This window comes from Aotus nancymaae, unplaced genomic scaffold (genome assembly GCF_030222135.1).
Source record: "Aotus nancymaae isolate 86718 unplaced genomic scaffold, 86718_ANA_hifiasm-v0.15.2.pri h1tg000011l, whole genome shotgun sequence".
Lineage (NCBI taxonomy): Eukaryota > Metazoa > Chordata > Mammalia > Primates > Aotidae > Aotus > Aotus nancymaae.
In genome coordinates this window covers 32,793,980-32,812,819 of record NW_026988422.1, presented here as the reverse complement: position 1 = coordinate 32,812,819, position 18,840 = coordinate 32,793,980, and the positions used below count along the sequence as shown (strand labels likewise).

The 18,840-nt window shown below is 48.0% G+C and overlaps 1 protein-coding gene across 7 annotated transcripts in view; it reads right to left on the bottom strand.

Annotated features, from left to right (window-relative positions):
* Nucleotides 1-3,536: 3,536 nt before the first annotated feature.
* The window catches only part of TEP1 (telomerase associated protein 1), a 60,729-nt gene continuing 45,425 nt past the window's right edge, over nucleotides 3,537-18,840 (bottom strand). For 5 of the 7 annotated variants that reach the window (XM_012465679.3, XM_012465669.3, XM_012465668.3 and 2 more), the window contains 28 exons: nucleotides 18,336-18,428; nucleotides 17,938-18,070; nucleotides 17,629-17,779; nucleotides 17,268-17,401; nucleotides 17,032-17,120; nucleotides 16,652-16,766; nucleotides 15,902-16,142; nucleotides 15,593-15,716; nucleotides 14,648-14,772; nucleotides 14,421-14,520; nucleotides 14,047-14,202; nucleotides 13,691-13,903; nucleotides 13,271-13,424; nucleotides 12,949-13,161; nucleotides 11,777-11,937; nucleotides 11,445-11,558; nucleotides 9,790-9,897; nucleotides 8,746-8,878; nucleotides 8,576-8,652; nucleotides 8,340-8,472; nucleotides 8,081-8,217; nucleotides 7,807-7,931; nucleotides 6,600-6,743; nucleotides 6,361-6,457; nucleotides 4,601-4,706; nucleotides 4,281-4,495; nucleotides 4,047-4,151; nucleotides 3,537-3,793 (listed from right to left, as the gene is read on the bottom strand). In XM_012465679.3, coding sequence (XP_012321102.2) covers nucleotides 3,671-3,793; nucleotides 4,047-4,151; nucleotides 4,281-4,495; nucleotides 4,601-4,706; nucleotides 6,361-6,457; nucleotides 6,600-6,743; nucleotides 7,807-7,931; nucleotides 8,081-8,217; nucleotides 8,340-8,472; nucleotides 8,576-8,652; nucleotides 8,746-8,878; nucleotides 9,790-9,897; nucleotides 11,445-11,558; nucleotides 11,777-11,937; nucleotides 12,949-13,161; nucleotides 13,271-13,424; nucleotides 13,691-13,903; nucleotides 14,047-14,202; nucleotides 14,421-14,520; nucleotides 14,648-14,772; nucleotides 15,593-15,716; nucleotides 15,902-16,142; nucleotides 16,652-16,766; nucleotides 17,032-17,120; nucleotides 17,268-17,401; nucleotides 17,629-17,779; nucleotides 17,938-18,070; nucleotides 18,336-18,428 — 3,819 coding nt within the window. In that variant the 3' untranslated portion in view covers nucleotides 3,537-3,670. The other 2 variants (XM_064374811.1, XR_010342033.1) reach the window with 2 other exon arrangements.

Genomic DNA, 18,840 nt, shown 5'->3' with positions numbered 1-18,840 from the left:
ACACAGTCACTTGCCTTTTTCAGATGTATCAACTGCAGCCTGGGTCTCCAACTACTTAACATCTTAGGATTTACCACATGTCCAAAAATTTGGGAAGCCTTTGGAAGAGTGTCACAAAGCCTCAATACATGTAACTTTTTAGAAACCAGATTTTGATTGTCTATCGAAATTTGAAATGTACATGCCCTTTGACCTAAAACTTCTATGTGTTTGTATAGATATCACTGAGGCACTGGTGTACACAAAATGATCCACAGATAAGGAACTAGTCAAATATATCTACTCATTGAAGTAACATGCTATTAACACTGAAGCAGACGACATAATTTTCCAAAGAATAGGAGGAAATACTTTGCAACGAATTGCATAAGGCAGTATGAAATCAAAACCAGATAAAGATATCACAAAAAAGTAAAACTATAGACCAATATCTTTCTATCTTCTTCCTCAGCCTCCTGAGTAGTTGGGATTACAGGTGTGCACCACCACACCCAGCTAATTTTTTGTATCTTTAGTAGAGATGGGGTTTCACCATGTTGGCCAGTTTGGTCTGGAACTCCTGACCTTGTGATCCAACCACCTTGGCCTCCCAAAGTGTTGGGATTACAGGCGTGAGCCACCATGTCTGGCTATAAAAAGGTATTGAAATATAAGTACAATGAAGTTTCGGTATTAAAATTCAAGAGGCTCCTAAAGAAAAAAATACTCATGCATTTATGCTGATACAAGTAAATAACTGAATACATAAATTGGTAGGAAGGGATAAAATTCCCTTCAGAATTTCAGACTAGGTGTGGTGGCTCACACCTGTCATCCCAACACTGAAAGGCCAAGGTGGGAGGATCGCTTGAGGCCAGAAGTTCAAGATCAGCCTGGACAACATAGTGAGACCTCATCTCTACAAATAAAAAAGCCAGGCATGTGGTGAGGCATGCCTGTAGTCCCAGCTACTTGGAAGCCTGGGGCAGGAGGATCACTTGAACCCAGGAGTATGAGTGCAATAAGCTATGATCAATGTCACTGCACTTCGGCCTGGGTCACAGAACAAGACCCAGTCTCAAAAAAATAAAAAGAATTTCAATAAATGTCAGTCAAAGGGAAATAGAAAATATTAGGGAAAATGGAGGGGAATAGACACTCATGATTAGAAAACAATAATACTATTGCAGCCAAGATCCATGGATGAATGCTAAGATTAGTCAGGAAAATGATACTTGCATAGCCTCAAAAAACCTACCTTAAGATATATAAATTTCTTTCATACCTCTCTTCTAGAGGTTTTCTTTCCTTTCCCTTGAGTATGGGCTGGACTTAGTGACTTGCTTCTAACAGAATATGAAAAAGGTACAGCAAAAATACCTGACAAATATCACTTTAAAAGTGATCAGGGTTAACACCAGTTATAAGTTTTGTCAATACCATATGTACCCAATAAAGACGCAATAAAGTACATCATCTCTTGAATTCTTCCATTAAATCCATAATCTCAGCCTATTCATGAAAAAAAAAAACTGAAGAACACTCTACAATATTCTTCACTCTTGTTGCCCAGGCTAGAGTGCAGTGGTGCGATACTCGGGAGTCTGAGGCAGGAGGATTACTGAGCCCTAGAGGCAGAGGTTTCGGTGAGCTGTTATTGTACCACCACATACCAGCTTGGGCAACAGACTGAGACCCTGCCTCAAAAATAAATAAATAAATAAATTTTTCAGTGTCAAGACTGGCTGGGTGCAGTGGCTCATGCCTGTAATCTCAGCACTTTGGGAGGCCAAGGAGGGCAGATCACGAGGTCAGGAGATCGAGACCATCCTGGCCAACATTGTGAAACTCCATCTCTACTAAGAATACAAAAATTAGCCAGGCATGGTGGTGTGCACCTGTAGTCCCAGCTACTCAGGAGGCTGAGGCAGGAGAATTGCTTGAGATAACGCCACTGCACTCCAGTCTGAGAGACAGAGTGAGACTCCGTCTCAAGAAATATTTTGCCTTTTGCTCTCCTAAAAGCATGGGCCAAGGGCAGGAGGAAGCTCTAGTTGTCTGTCTTCCATGCTCTGAAAATTCTACAAAACCACCCCAGCTAAGGCTGGAATAATAGGGAGGAAGAAAGTTAAGCAAAGACTAAGTTGCTCAATAGATTCTTCCATGTGATCGAATTTTAGGAATATAAGGAGGTTCTTTCATGGCCCAGGCATGGTGGCTCACACCTATAATCCCAGCACTTTGAGAGGCTGAGGTGAGCGGATCACTTGAGGTCAGGAGTTCGAGACCCACCTAGCCAACGTGGTGAAACCCATCTCTACTAAAATACAAAGATTAGGTGGGCATGGTAACAGGTGCCTGTAATCCCAGCTACTCCGGAGGCTGAGGCAGGAGAACTACCTAAACCCAGGAGGCAGAGGTTGCACTGAGCCAAGATCACAACACTGGACTCCAGCCTGGGAGACAGAGCCAGACTTCATCTCAAAAAACAAATAATAAGTTTTTTAATTAAGAAAATCAGACCGGGCGCGGTGGCTCACGCCTGTAATCCCAGCACTTTGGGAGGCCGAGGAGGGTGGATCACGAGGTCAAGAGATCGAGACCATCCTGGTCAACATGGTGAAACCCCATCTCTACTAAAAATACAAAAAATTAGCTGGGCATAGTGGCGCATGCCTGTAATCCCAGCTACTCAGGAGGCTGAGGCAGGAGAATTGCCTGAATCTAGGAGGCGGAGGTTGCGGTGAGCCGAGATTGTGCCATTGCACTCCAGCCTGGGTAACGAGCGAAACTCCGTCTCAAAAAAAAAGAAAATCAGGCCAGGCACAGTGGCTCACACCTGTAATCCCAGCACTTTGGGAGGCTGAGGCAGGCGGATCACCTGAGGTTAGGAGTTTGAGTTTGAGACTAGCCTGACCAACATGGAGAAACCCCATCTCTAAAGAAAAAAAAAAGAAAATCAGAGTTCATGGCTATGACTGTGCCACCTCTCAATTAGTTTTAGTTTTAATCTTTGTGTATTTCAATTTGAGAGAGAAAGACACTTTTGTGATCTCTTCTGAGAATGCCAATTACCATACTGACTAAAGTTTGAAAGTCAAGTCTCAAAAGTTGGGAAAACCAGAAGGTTTGTTCCACTTTCAGTGGCTTGACTCCTCACCTCTCATCTGGGTAGTTCTGAGAAAAGGGCTGTCTCTGAGAGGAATGTAGTGTAATGTTATCCTAACTCTATTACAGTTCTTTCTAAATGCCCTGATGCATGACTGACTTATTCTCCCTCCCTCATTCTTTCCTGATGAACCACTCTGTTCAAACTGAAAGTTGGCCGACATTGCTCTCATTCTTCCTCCTGGCAAGAATGGCATCCTAGGGTCCTAGGGCCCACAAGTAACACAAGAATTCTAAAACCTAGTTTCAAAGAGTACCTACTAAAGATTTCATTCACTTTCTTGTGGTTCTAGTAAGAATTAAAGTTAAATTAGAAGAGACACACATTAGAATATCCATATACTTCCCTCCTGTTCTGAATCCACATGAGAATACAGGCAGGCCTACACTTGAGATGTTTTGACACTTTATTTTTATAATTATTAAGAAATTATTAATTTTATAATAATTAAAAGCTATCGGTGTCTTCGGGCTTTGCATCTCTAGCACAAGGGGTATCATCTTTCCCCTGAGTAGCACATCTTCATTCCCAGGACAGAAAGTACACATTGCCCTGCACGTCTCCCACGGCAAGCTGCAGGGTGGAGTTAGCGCCCAGCCAAGGTTCCAGGCAGCTCACTGATCCTTCGCATTGGAACAGGCCCAGCTACAATGGGAACAAAAATGGGGGAGATGAGGGCTAAAGCCTAGGGCCTCCTTACTAACTTATTTTTTTCTCACATTAATTCTGTTTATTTAGAAATAGGTTGGTCACACATTGCAAGTGACTGAAGAAAACAGAATTTTGATCTTTGACCCTTTCTTACCCTAAGGTTGCTGTCTTGTGACATCCCTTTGGGATAGGTGTGCACACACACAGACACAGACACAGACACACAGACACACATACACACACTTACCAGCTGCATACTGGGTCTCTCCCATATCTTAACATCTCTGTCCTTTGAAGCTGTCACCAGCAACTCAGGTAGCACATGGAGGGCTGTGACAGAGCCCGAGTGAATCTCAAAGAGGAAGGAGGAGAGCAGGATAGTGAGTTTTCAGGGGACCCTCCTCAGGGAACCATCAAAGTGTGCTGTGTCAGACCTACAGCCCTCCTCCCCTAATATTTCTGACTCTTCCTTCAAACTCACCTTTCTACGCTGCCGTGTATTTAAATGTGGTATTGGCTCGCTGTCCATGTTGGCATCAAATTCCCTTCGTGTAGATTGGTCTGTCTCTGGAGTTTGGGTTTCAGGAGTGTTTACTTCTTTCTGCCAGATGTTACCTGTGGTCCATTCTCCTTCTGGGTTGCATTTGGCCAGGTTCCATAGCATCCCATCAGAGCTGGCACACAAAAATGAGGACTCTGCCATTTTAAGGACAGAATTAGAGCCAAGTCTCAGGCCTTGAGGGATCTGCCATCCACCCTGGGCCATCCCCAGGTTCCTCAGGTCCTTCTGTTACCACTCACCAGATTCAGGTTTGGCTTGAGTTATCGATATTAGCATCCTACTAGGATTCTCTAAGTTTATATTAAAATTCAGGCTCTCTTCAAACTCTCCTGATTCTTTTTGCCTCTGTGAAAGGATAGGTAATTTTGTTTAGCCTACCCATACCAGTCAACTTGTACCAGACAAAGCACAGTTTTCTGCTCTGAGCTGGTCAGGATTTTTTTTATTATTTTTTATTTTTATGTAACTATAACTTAGATACAATCAAGTGCACAAATATATATATATACTTGGGCCGGGCATGGTGGCTCACACCTGTAATCCAAGCACTCTGGAGGCCAAGGCGGGTGGATCACCTGAGGTCATGAGTTCAAGAACAGCCTGACCAACACGGTGAAACCCCGTCTTAAAATATATATATATATATAGATAGATAGATAGAGAGAGAGAGAGAGAGAGAGAGAGAGAGAGAGACAGACAGACAGACAGACAGACAGACAGACGGAGTCACACTCTGTTGCCCAGGCTGGAATGCAGTGGCACCATCTCGGCTCACTGCAACCTCCACTTCCTGGGTTCAAGAGATTCTCCTACCTCAGTCTCCCATGTAGCTGGGATTATAGGCTCGTGCCACCACACCCAGCTGATTTTTGTATTTTTGGTAGAGAGGGGATTTCACCATGTTAGACAGTCTGGTCTTGAACTCCTGGCCTCAGGTGATCCACCCACCTCAGCCTCCCAAAGTACTGGGATTACAGGCGTGAGCCACTGCGCCTGGCCGAGTGCACAGATCTTAAACATACAACGTGATGAATTTTTACATTTGCATCTACCCATGCAGTCACCCCCCAGATCAAGATGTAGAGCATTTCCATCACCCCAGAAAACTGCCCTTATGTCCCTGCCCCATCAATGCCAGACCATCACCCCAAAAGCTAACAATATTCTGATGTCTGTCAACCGAAATTAGTCTTACTTGTTCTTGAACTTCATTTGGGTGAAATTATATAGCATGTCCTCCTTTGTAACAGGCTTCCTTTGCCCAGAATAATGTCTATCAGGTATTTCTGTATTATTCCATTAATCAGCATGCAGTATCACATTAATTTTTTTGCCATGTAGCATTCCATTGTATAAATATACCACAAATTATTTATCCCCTTTCTATTTATTAATATTTAGCTATGATGAATAAAGTTGCTATGAAGATTCTTGTACCTGGCTTCGGCGAATATATGTACTCCTTTCTCTTGGGTATATATTTAGGAGTGGAATCATGGGTCATGAATAAGCTTTAGTAGGTAACTTTAGTAGGCAGCAGGTCAGGATTTAATAACCTTCCCAGAAAGAAAAGGCTCCCAGGAACCTGCATGTGAAGTGAACAGCTAGCTTTGGCTCACTCAATTCAAAAAGTGATGAACATCTATTAGGTAACTGCTAATTCTGATGACAAAAACAAGGTGTAGTCCTTGCCCTCAAGATGCTAATATTCACAGGGGCAAGACAAGAGAGACATGGGGGAAAATGCAATCGAGAAAACTTCTAGGTTTATGGTTTTCCATGGCTTTTTAAAACAGTAGAGTCCTTTCTTGTACCAATGACATCTTACATGGGCATCCAATATATAATGTCCTAAATTAGAACTGCTCCAGTTGAAGGAGGATAGGAGGATTTGCAGCCAACTGCCTTTCCCTTCCCCTATCCTCCATGATGGGCCCCAAGGTGTAAAAACACTGGTCCTAGACAAATGTTTGCTTTAGCACACTCAAATAGGACTTACTAAGAAAGAAAGAACTCCAGGGTCCTTGGGCTGCAGGACAAATATGCCATACTCCTTGTGGGTGGACAGTATCATAGGATTTTCTGTATAGCTGCTCCTGGTTTACAAGAGAGGAATAGGCTAAGCTCAGGATTTAAAGAGAGGTAAAGAGAGAAACGCCTCTCTTTAAGACTCCAGTGTTTTCTTTTAAGTTGGACTCAACCTGAGGATAATCACTAACTCAGCATTTTGGATCTTACCAGATTTCAGACGGAGCATCCCCTGGCTTCATGCAAAGTAACTTCAAATCCGCTTTGGCCAAGATTAGAAAGTGACCATCAGGAGCCCAGCCCAGACTTGTCAGCACCCCTAAGTCCTCCTGTAGAATTCGGTTCAGGTGAAGACTAGCTCAAAAAAGTACACGGACAGAGAAAGATCCTACTTTAGTTAACCTCTATCAGGCTCCTCAATCCTACATGAATTCCTCAAGACTGAAGTATAAAGCAAAATGTATCACCTTCCCTGAAAATCCTGTTCCATTTTCTGTTTTTTTCAAAGTTAGTATTCATCAGCGCCAACCTGTTACTTGCTCAAACTAGGAATCGCTAACATTCTTGGCTTTGCCTTCCCTCTCTACCTCCAACTCATCAATAAGGCCTGTGGATGCAACACATGCCTAAATCTGTATGTTCCTTTCTCATCTCCACAGCCCCAGTCAGGCCCACATTATGTCTTTTCTAGGCTATAGCTACAGGTGTAAATATGGTCTCCTTAACTTTAGTATCTCTCTACTACCATCCATCTTCCATACTGCCACCAGAGTTTTCTTTATAAAATCCAGATAATTATTCCACTCAAAATTCTTAGCACTGTGTCCTCTACAGCCTGAGCCCAGTTTATCTTTTCAATCCAATTTCCCTTACTCCCACCAGGATTCCAAGGACCTGGCTATACCCAGAATATACTACACACTATCAATAGCTCCATATCTTCTGTACATGTTCGTTCCTTTTCCTGAAACACTGTTCCCTTTTCTTGCTGGTCCAGAAAACTCCTACTCATTCTGTAAGTGTCCAACGTTAAATACCAACTCCTTTCCACAATTCTCAAATTTTGAAGCCCCAGGAGTGTGTGTGTGTGTGTGTGTGTGCATGCGTGCACTTATCTTCATTATAGCACTAGTCAGTTTGAATAGTGCTGGTGGTTTAATTATATGCCCATTCTTCTACAGTGAGCTTCCTTAGTTAAATAATGAATTTAATCTGTAACTGGTTCATATTGCCTGGCCCAGTGCTTGACATCAAGTAGGCACTGAGAATTATTCATTTACATTGCCAGAAGCAGAAAATAATGTCCTGCTCAGTAACTAACATCCGATTGACCTAGTTCAGAAGTAGTAATTTGGGTAAAATGTCAGGAGTGAGGAGACTACTGTTTCTATCATATTAACCCATCAGCTTGTTTCACCTGAAATTTCCGGATGCCGAACCCTGCTGCAGTTTCACTTGCCACTCGCTGATTTTCTCATCAGCGCTGAGGACAAAAAAGGTGCGTGTCGAGGACCAGATCAGAGCACCAATGTGGCCTGGAGCCTGGTACACATAACGAGTTCAATTTAGTGCTCCTGACGAGCCAGGATGAACCATCTTTTCCCTCCCAGCCAGATATGCAACCTCTAACCCCCAGTAAATACACAGCCAGGGAAGAATTTACACAAAGAACTGAGGGTACACCGACTCACCTGTGCTGTGGCCACAGCCTTAGCTTCCTGCCACAAGATTAGTTTCCCAGCTTGATTTCCAGATACTGCCATGGAACCGTCTGGTGCCCAAGCCACAGCAGTGATGGCTGCAGAACTCCTTGGTATACATGTGTCATCTGGAGAAGAAAGGAAGTGTTTCATTAGAAGCTCAGATATTGCTGGGATAAGAGATATCAGGCTACCCTCGACCTTTTTTTGTACCAGTAACATACCCTGTCTCTTTCCATGTCTCACTCACCTGCTTCCTTAGGAACCTGCCAGAGTCGTACAGAACCATCCTCAGAGGCAGTCAGCAGGAGGCCTGAGGTTTCTGAAACAGCAGCTGCACGGACTGGGCCACTGTGTCCCAGGAGGGTGTGGGTTTGGCACACCTAGGAGGAAGGGATGAGATGGGTTCATGGGAGTGGGCACAACAGAAAGTTATCCCACATATCTTCCCCACCTCCACTGACCCTGGTCCTTGCAGGAACTCACCAAGAGTGGATGCCATAACCGTGCAGCCCCATCCAGCCCAATGGTCACCACCAGAAGCTCTGATCCAGGCTGTCCAGCTGATAATACACAGAGACTCAGTAACAAGAAGGGATGGAGCGGGGAGAAAAGAAGAGGCAGCAGGGAACGGGAGGTGGCTGATGTTTTGTTACCTGCGCGGGGCTCCAGAGCAGCTGCACAGTGGCTAATGGGTCCTGAGTGGGCAGGGATGCTGGTCAGCTCCACGCCTTGATGGTCCCACACTTTCAAGGTGCCATCCCGGCCCACAGACACCACGTGCTCCTCCTGCCCCCAGAACACAAGATCAGAGCAGAGTCATATTGAGCAGGACATGGGAAACAGAACTTCCTCCACAGAGGTGGGTTGAGCATCGGGGCATGGAAAATGTCAATGAGGGAGGAGAACTCAGGAACAGTGAGGTTGGGTGGCTCAGGACTGCCTCAAGGTCATGATACTAAGATGCTGTGTTTTCATGCTCCCCTCTCTCCCTTTACACCAACCCTTAGCTTCAACACCATAATCCAGTCCCGAGTATCTCCTTTTCTTTTTCTACTTTTTTTTTAGCAATAGGGTCTCACTCTTTCACCCTGGAGGCTGAAGTGCAGTAGTTGGATCATAGCTCACTGTAGCCTTGAACTACTAAACTCAAGTGATCTCTCACCTCTGCCTCCTGAATAGCTAGAACTACAGGCATGCACCATGGTGTCCAGCTAATTTTTATCTTATTTTTTATATAAATGGGGTCTCACTGTGCTGCCTAATTTCCAGGCATCTCATTCCTTTTTCCTTTCTTGTTTTTTTTTTTCCTTTTTTTTTTTTTTTTGAAATGAAGTCTTGCTCTGTTGCCTAGGCTGGAGTGTAGTGGCACAATCTTGGCTCACTGCAACCTCTGCCTCCCGGATTCAAGTGATTCTCCTGCCTCAGCCTCCTGAGTAGCTGGGATTACAGGCATGTGCCACCACACCTGGCTTTTTTTTTTTTCTTTTTTTTGTATTTTTAGTAGAGATGGCGTTTCACCGTGTTGGTCAGGCTGGTCTCGAATTCATGACTTCGTGATCTGCCAGCCTTGGCCTCCCAAAGTACTTCATTCTTTATGCTCATTTTGCCTCTGGGATTAGATACTCAATGCACCCAGTCTCCCAAAGCCCCCTTAGACCTCCCAGAGACCCCCAGTGAGCTCTCCACTGCCTTCTTACCACAGCTGCCACGGCGCTCACAGCACTCTGATGACCCAGGAACTGACCAAGCTGCTGTCCCGACTCTGGGTCCCAGAGCCCCACAGAGCCATCACTGGAGCAGGATATCTGCAGAGTCAGAAGTCAGAGCAATGGGATTATCAGCATCCCTCCAGCATTTCTGTATGTTTATCATACAGGGTGGAAGGCAGTAAGCCATGTAATTAAGAGCCTGGGTTCAAATCCTAGATCCACCCTCATTACTTTGTGCTTTGTAATCTGTTTCTCTTTCTGAGCCTTAGGTTTCTCAACTATTTAGTGAGTATAATAATAATGTACCTATCGGATATGGTGGTTGTGGCGCTAAATGCATCTACATAAAGGACTTACACTGACCAGGGTGGCTCATGCCTGTAATCTCATCACTTTGGGAGGCCGTGTCGGGTGGATCACCTGAGGTCAGAATTTTGAGACCAGCCCAGCCAACATGGTGAAACCCCGTCTCTACTAAAAATACAACAAAATTAGCTGGGCAGGGTGGTGGGCGCCTATAATCCCAGCTACTTAGGAGGCTGAGCAGGAGAATTGCTCAAACCTGGGAGGTGGAAGGTGCAGTGAGCCAAGACTGTGCCACTGCACTCCAGCGTGGGCGACAAGAGCAAAACTCTGTCTCAAAAAGAAAAATAAAAAGGACTTAGCATGCTGCCTGGCACACAGTGAGCATATAATAAATAGTAGCTATTGTCCACATTATTAACATAATGTTAGTCAACAAATCCAGATAAAGGTGGACAATCTACAGTGCCAAGGAAAGATCTGGCTACCTCGTAGGATAGACTATGACAAGTCTATTGAATTGATATTTATTTCTTTCTCCTTTCTTTTTGATAACAAAGTGGGGACCCTGCATTGCGAAAGTAGGCTTCACCAACACTGAGGGTGTAATTTGAGACTCATTTTGTGCCAGGGGACAAAAAAATCCCAGCAGTACCATTTACCTACAGGGCCAGGGCATCTCAAAGCCTAGAGAGATAGCACTATGTTCTTGTAACAAGTATGGGCTTTCTTTTTTTTTGTTTGTTTTTTGAGACAGGGTCTCACTCTGTTGCCCAGGCTGGAGTGCAGTGGTGCCATCTTGGCTCACTGCAACCTCCACCTCCCAGGTTCAAGCGATTCTCATGCTTCAGTCTCCTGAGTAGCTGGGATTACAGGTGTGTGCCACCACACTCAGCCAAGTTTTTTTTTTTTGTATTTTTAGTAGAGACGGGGTTTCACCATGTTGGTCAGGCTGGTGTCGAACTCCCAACCTCAGGTGATCCACCTGCCTTGACCTCCCAAAGTGCTGGGATTACAGGCGTGAGCTACCGCGCCCAACCCTGGGCTTTCTTTTAGAAAGTTTGTTGGCTCAGCTTCATCACTGACCTTGGAAATGTTCTGAGTTCAATTTCCTTGTCTGTGACATAGAGATAAAAGGAGTATCTACTTTACAGGGTGTTGTAAAGATTAAATGAAGCAATATATGAAAAGAGCTTAGTTTAATGCCTGGCACATATCAAGTTTGACAAATATTAGCTATTACTGTTATGAATGGGTGCCAGAAAAAGGATGAGATGAGGAGTGTTGTCTTGCTCCAGGAACCCAGCTGGGCTCTGGGCCACCCCTGCCCCTTTACTCACCAGTAGGTTATCTTTGGTCCAGGCACAGCCAGTGACCCAGTCACGGTGACAGGCAGGGAAGGAGCAGATCAAAACAGGGGCTTTGGGTGTCCTCACATCCCAGCAGAGGAGACCCTGGATAGGTCCCAAGGAGAGGGAGAAATCAGGAACAAAGGAAGGATGGGAACCCTGGGGCCATTTCAGGCAAGAAATTTCAAGGAAAGAGCAGGTAGACAGATCTATACTAGATTTGGCAAAACAAAAAGCAGGAGGAAGCAATGGGAAATGTGTTATTAAGAACTAGGAACCGGAAGGGCTATGAGACCCTAAGGTTGTATCCTTCTGTAGCTCACCCGATCCCGGCCCCCGGTGGCCAGGCTGCCTCCATCAGTGCTGAAACTACAGCAGCTCACAGGGCCCTCATGTCCCCGCAGCTCAGTGCCACAAGGAAAGTCTTCTGCCTTGTGTGGCAGCGTTAGCAGCTGCCTTGGCCACAGCCATACTGTGAAATCCTCTGCATTGGAAAAAGAGAGAGAGAACAGCTTCCTGAAGAGGAAGCCGGACAGGCCCTGGCAGGCCAAAGACAGGAACGGCCATGTGGGCTGAGGGTGACACCCGAAGCACAGCTCCAGGGGAGGGATGCAGTGAGTCACAAGACTTCAGAGAGGCCCTAGACAAGGGTCATCAGCAAGTGTGTACACAGGACAGGAACACCCAGCACTCCCAGCTCCTGCTCCACAGCTCAGGCCAGGAACATGGTTCCTTGTCTCTACTCCACTAACTGCACTCCCCACAGCAGCTGCTCCAGACCCCTCCTCTTCTCAAGTGTCCAATGTCACTTCCACCTTACGACCTGTGAGGACCAGGTCTCCCACCTAGAGAGGGCCTAGGCTATTCTACATTTTCACCTCAACATCTCTCTGTCTCTCCTACTAAGAGAAACCTATCCCTTTACACAGCAAGGTCTCCCACCAGGCAGAAACTCAAAGGATTACTAGGAGTTTAGAGGTCCCAGAATGAGGGTGAAGGAACAAGAAGAAACAGTCTAAGTGGATTATGCAAGATAAAGGAATTGAGAGCACTTTGAAAGTTGTAAAACAAAATCACATATGTGTATTTTCATACTAATATGCATACAACTTGGAGAAAGGTATCAGTGTCTTTAAAAGGAACAGTGATTTATTGGCCAGGCGCGATGGCTCATGCCTCTAATCCTAGCACTTTGGGAAACTGAGGTGGGTAGATCACTTGAGGTCAGGAGTTCAAGACCAGCCTGACCAATATGGTGAAACCCTGTCTCTACTAAAAATACAAAATTAGCTGGGCATGGTGGCAGGCACCTGTAATCCCAGCTACTCAGGAGGCTGAGGCAGGAGAATCGCTTGAACCCAGGAGGTGGAGGTTGCAGTGAGCTGAGATCGAGCCACTACACTGCAGCCTGGGCAACAAGAGTAAAGCTCTATCTAAAACTAAACTAAACTAAAGGAAAAGTGATTTGTTAACCCTGCCCACTGTCCAGAAGTACCTGAGGCAGAAGCCAAGAGCTGCTGGGAAGTGGCCAGTCCTAGCACAGGCTTCTGGTGTGTGGACAGGAGCCACAGGGACTGAAGGTAGCATTCCTTGAGTGCCCAGCCTTGCAAGGACCCATCTTCTGCACCACTCACCAATACCTTGGGGCTTAGCCAGGCCAGGGCAGACACTGCCACATCCAGTGCCTGACCCTGAGCGCCCTGCGAACCTAGAGAATGAGAGACAACAAGGGAGTAAGACACTTGGAAAGGGGGTTGGGGGGCAGGCTCTGTACTCTTTCTAAAGTCTCAAAAGCCCACGCATTCCTCCTTCAGTACCTGAAGAGATTTTGTAGATCTTAATGCCATCTGCTCGATACCCAACAGCCACCTGATCACCATCTGGGCTGAGTGCCACGGAGAGGGCAGGAGAGAGAGAAAGGGAACCCAGGTACCCACGGGGCCGACCCAGAGACCCTGACCACACCTGAACCTGGAGACCAAGAAAAGGGATTAAGGATACCATCTCCACCACCTGGTCCTCCTCCCTGCTTTGAGTTACAGCCACTCCCATTAAAGTCCTCCTTTCAGAGACTCTTCTGATGAGCTGTCCCTACACACTGCAGCACCCCTCCCTGTGGCTCCCACCATCCAAGCTCCTCCACAGTCTCCTCGACAAAGGACTCCATCCCCCATCCAGATATTCTTTGTGTTTGCTACTCCTCCTCATAACCCACCACCAGCCCTCTACAACCTGACCTTGCCATCCTCTCCAGCCGTCAGTAACTGACACCCCGCATGCAGGAAAAGCGCAGCAGCAACAAAGCCATGGTGGGCAGGAAAGGCAGCCAGCTGTGCCCCCTCTCGCCAGGCCCACAGCTCCACCATACTGTCCAGCCGGCCCACAGCCACAACTCGCCCAGGCACATTGAAGGCCAAGGTACGGACAGAGGCTCCGGGTGCCCCCAGGTCCTACACAGGGAGGTAGAAATGGAAACGTCAAGACCTGCTCTCAGCACAATCCCAAAGTGACCCAGAATGCTGCTGTCTGTCGTCTGCCACCCTCCAACCTGTCCTCCTGTGCTTCCCCTCAGGGCTATACTGGTCCTTCTTACCTTGGTGACTTTGAGCCCATCCACCTGGAAGAAGCTGATGCTGCCAGCCCAGCTGCCCGTGGCTACTACCTGCCCCTCTGGGTGGAAGGCAACACAGTTCAGGGACTTGGGGTAGGTGTGCTGGAAGGCCAGCTGCCCACGGGCTGTGTCCCACAGCTGAGGGAGAGTGAGGAGGAATCAGGATGCTGAACAGAGATACTTGAACTTCTCAGTCCCAGACTTCCAGGAGCCACCTTGTCCAGTTACCCTGCCCTCAGCAGGGAAGACCTTCTCTGGCCAGGCAGCCAACAGCCTCTGCCACACTGAGAGAACAACCTCACTAGGCTGAGTCATGGCTCAGGGCCACTCTGACCACTGCAGGCCCCAAGTCTTACCTTTAGGCATCCTCCCAGGCACACAGTGGCCAGAAGCCGGCAGTCTGGGCTCAGGCAGCAGCCAGTGATTTGGTACTGGTGAGCCTTGGTCTGCAGCACCCTATCCCAGGAAGATGATGTCAGTCCTCTGGGCTCCTGGCCATCAGTTCCCTCCTCATTTCCTTCTCCTGGGGCTTCCAACAAATGGGGAAGGCCCTCACTCCAAGACAAGCAGGAGGACCCCTTACCGACAACCATGCTGCAGGTCCCAGAGCTCCAGGAGCCCGTCAAAGGCAGTAAGAAAAAGTGTATCATCGGAGAGGAACAAACAAGCAGAGATTCCATCACAGCCACTCACCACAGACTTCTCCTCCTGTGACAGTGAATGAGGAAGTGCAGCTCAGGCCATCCCCTTGACCCTCCAAGTCCTACCACTCCAGGCCCCACCAAAAAAGAAGGCCAAGACACGAAGGGCATGAGTCCTTGGCTCTCTGTGTTCCAAGCGGGCACACGTTCAAGTGGGGGCTTCGTGATCCAAGTGGGGCCACATTTTCTTCCCCATTCCAAACCCCATACCTATTCCCCAAGTTACAGAAGATTTCGATGGGTCTGAGAGAATGGGGTTACATGGGGTAAGGGTGGATATGGCTGGAAAGAGGATAGAGAGAGGCTGTGGCTCTAGGACTCACCTCTCTAGCCTAATCTACAATTAGCTTCCCATAAGCACTCTCTGCTGCCATAATTCCCAGCAATTTACAGGGAATTTGTAAATTCTCCCCCTGTGTCCTTGCTCAGTTCCTTGTTCAAACAAGAATGCCTGCCCTTCTCCATCCTATGTCCTCCTATAACTACACAACTCACTCAGGTCTTAATTATATCACGTGGTTATGTTTTGGTTCCTTTTTTACCTTGTATGTCTTATCTCCCAACAAAACTGACCACTTGGTGGGCAATGACAACGTCCCAAGCCCTGTGTTTCTTGCAATGCTTAGCACAGTGCCTTAAATAGTTGGTGTGCAGCAAATATTTGCTGTGTGATTGATTTTTTGACCAAGCCCTTTGAGCTGATATGCAAGGAGTAAAGTTGCTGAATCAATCAGAGTGATAACAGGTGTGTTTGGCTCGTCTAGGGCTTCAGGGCAGTCTGCATGGATTTTCAGAGAGTAAATTCTGCCCCTCCTTAATTGTCATACCTGCCAAGTTCTCAGGTTCAACAGGTAAACGGTCCCATTGGCAGTGCCCACAGCTGCTCTTTGCCCATTGGTGGAGAAGGCCACGGCAGTGGGGGATGAGGAAACTGCCAGAGACAGGCTGGAGCTAGAGAAAGAGTAGGAAGAAAGGGAGGAAATAAAAGAGAGAAAGCAAACAGGAGCTGATTTCTGTGTTTCTGTGCCTGGATCCCCCTCTCCACAGTGTTTCTGGTCATCCTTATTCTCCAGTTTCAGAAAGAGCTGTAGCTTGCTCTCTGGTGGACTTACTAGGGCCTGGGGTCAAGGTGTTACCTTTGCTGATTTTTCATGGTCTGGGGTTTATTAAGCCATTGTAGAGCGTGTTGGAGGTGCCATCGCTGGGAGAGCAGTGGGGCTTGGCGGTAAAGAGGTGAGTCCGGGGGCTGGTTGGCTGCCTGCTGGGGCAGGAGCTGGGGGTACTGGCTGAGGATTGAAGCCTGCTGCCTCAGGAAGGTGCGAAACACCGCAACGTCAGCCTCGGGGAGATTTTGTTCCTCTTTGGGGACTGAAGAAGCTATAAAAGACAGGCAGAATGTTACTGGGGAGCCAGCTGGACCCCATTAATCCCAGCACCAAATAAAACCATATGGTATGTCTACAATAGCAAGTCTCAAAGTGTGGCCCTCTGGCCCTGTATCAGGAATATCTGTTAAAACTACAAAGCTTTGGGCCCCACACCAAACCTAGGGAACCAGAATGTGGAGACCCAAGGATCTACAATTTGAACAAGTTTCCTAGATAGTTTTATTCTAACTAGATAAAGTTTGAGACTCTCTGGTCCAAGAATTCTAGGTGAAAGGTCTCCTGAGAGTCAGGAGACCAGACCCAGTTCCAAGTGTGCAGCTACCACATGGAGGCTGGCAAGAAACTTCGAAATGTTTCTTGGCATTTTCAGCTCGAAATGGAAATTTGACTCTTTTTTCCATTACACCCACACCCCGCCCCAACCCCAAGCAGGGCCTCCATAAGCATACCCAGGAGTCCCATATCTCAGAGAAGAATCCACCCAGTGACTCATCTTACCATAGAGGGCATGGGCCTCCAAGAGCCGAGAGACCAGACCCAGTTCCAAGTGTGCAGCCACCACATGGAGGTTGGTAAGAAACTTCGAAAGAAGGCCACGGTTCCCGCTCTGGAGCTGGGAAGGTCAGATTGGATTCGTTAGGGATGTGAAGAGGCTGGTGAGAAGGGATAGTTTAGTCTCACAACCTGGATACACAGACAGGATCTGAGCTGAGACAAAGGACTTGAAGAAGGGCAGGCAAACTGAAAGGAAAGAGGTAGAGGGAGTTTGGGAGGGGGTAATGGCAGTGGTGACGGTGGAGATAGTAAGAGGGAGAGGGGTCCCAGAACAGCCAAAGCACTCGCTTTGGAAAAGGTGTCTATGAGATCTAGGAACTAACCAGGTGGTAAGGCAGGTCTCCAAGAGCCTCAGGAGGGCAACTTCGGAAGGTGCCTGAGGCATCAGCATCACACGTCTTCCAGAGCTGAGCTGCATGAACAGATATTGAGAGAGGCCCTGCAGCATTCCCAAAGGCTGCAGGGAAGGTGGCCAGCAGATGGGAGCACCAGTGGGTGGTCCTGGCCTCCAGGCCCAAGCTCCACACTCAGTGCCCAGGCTGACTGGGGCTATAATCACCTGCAATGAGGATGTGTGCCGTGTCCTCTAGCCCTGGCCTCTTCCCATAGCGACGTTTAGCTGCTGTTCTCAGGGGCCCATCAGGGAGATACAACCGGGCACCAGGGCGCTCCAGAGGGCCCTCCCCTAGCAAACTGTCCTCATGTGAGGAAGGGAGAGAGGAGAAGGAAGAGGCCTGTCAGTGAGCATCCTGGCATAGCAGTGGACTCCTAATCCCCCCTCAAAGAGCAGAAACGGGAGCAGCTGGAGTAGTAGCCCATTCACTGTCTAGGAGCTAGGTATTGAAGCTATACAGAGAGCCCTGGCTCAAAGAAGGGAAGGCACAGAGAGGTCAGCAGGAGCTCAACTGGGGCACCTGTACCTGCGCAGACTCTGGACGAGGTAGGCAAATGGGCCCATGGGGTAGGGGTCTCCACTGTTACCAGCAGCCACTGCTTCTTCCCAGCTGTTAGTCCCCTTGGGTAGTGTATGCCATACACTCAGCACTCCATGCAGCTGGTCCACAGTCAAACCTGAAAACTCAAGCTCTCTGAGGCCCTCCCCTAACCACAGAATATCCTCACCCGCCACCACACCCAAGGTCTCCTTGCACTGCCTGCTGAGACCCCAATGGAACCAATGTCATCTGAGCCCTGGGCCCTCAGTATCCCAACCCACCCCAAGCACTGACCACTCCGTGTGACCTCTAGGGTGGTCAAGGCCTGGGGAAGAACATCAGGCCCATGCTCCTGCTCCAGTGTACTCAGGATGTGCTGCAGCAGCAGGGGGACAGTGGCAGGCAGGGACCGGAGTCTCTCAGACACCTAGGATGGCGGGAGGACAGCCTCAGTCAGTGTGGCAGGAGGAGAAGCAGCTTGGGTTGTGGGATAGGGGAGGGACAGCAGGAAGACGGTGGGGAGGAATGAAAAAGTCAAGAACAGAGAGGGAGAGAAATGAGGCGAGGTGTGAGACGAGGATGGGGGGTGGGCGATCACAAGACAGCAAAGGACGTGGGATGGGGATGAGACGCAGCAGCTGAAGAGAGAATGGGAAGTGGTGATTAGGACTTGGAAGGTGAGGAGAACCAACCTGCTCATACAGCGTGAAGAGCCTCAGGTGATCGGTGACCAAGCGCAGGTAGAGTGGCTGGCCTGATTCCCGCTTCACCAGCAGCAGTCGCATCTGACAAGACTCAGGACTCAGCGTGTGAACCAGGAGGCCTGCCTGCAGCCAGCCCTCTACCCCAGCACCAGGCCCTCTGCCAGGCAGCTCCTCCTCTGAGAGTCCCCAGCAGGCAGCAGGTCCACGGCATCACCCCAGGACACAACCATCCCTCTCCCACACTGCTCTGACCAGCCAGCCCTGCCAGAAAACCCCTGTGGCTCAGCCTATCCCACCACAAACCACTTTACTCATCCTCTCACCCCGAGAGGCCCCAGAAAGGCCATTCATTGGGGGAAGAGGGCTGGGTGACATTATCAGGAATCACAATTTTCTTATTAACAACTTCCCATGGACACAGTTTCTGAGAAAACAAAGGAGCATGTCTGTGCGAGGCACTAGCAGCCTCAGCACCCAGGTCCTCATAGACCCC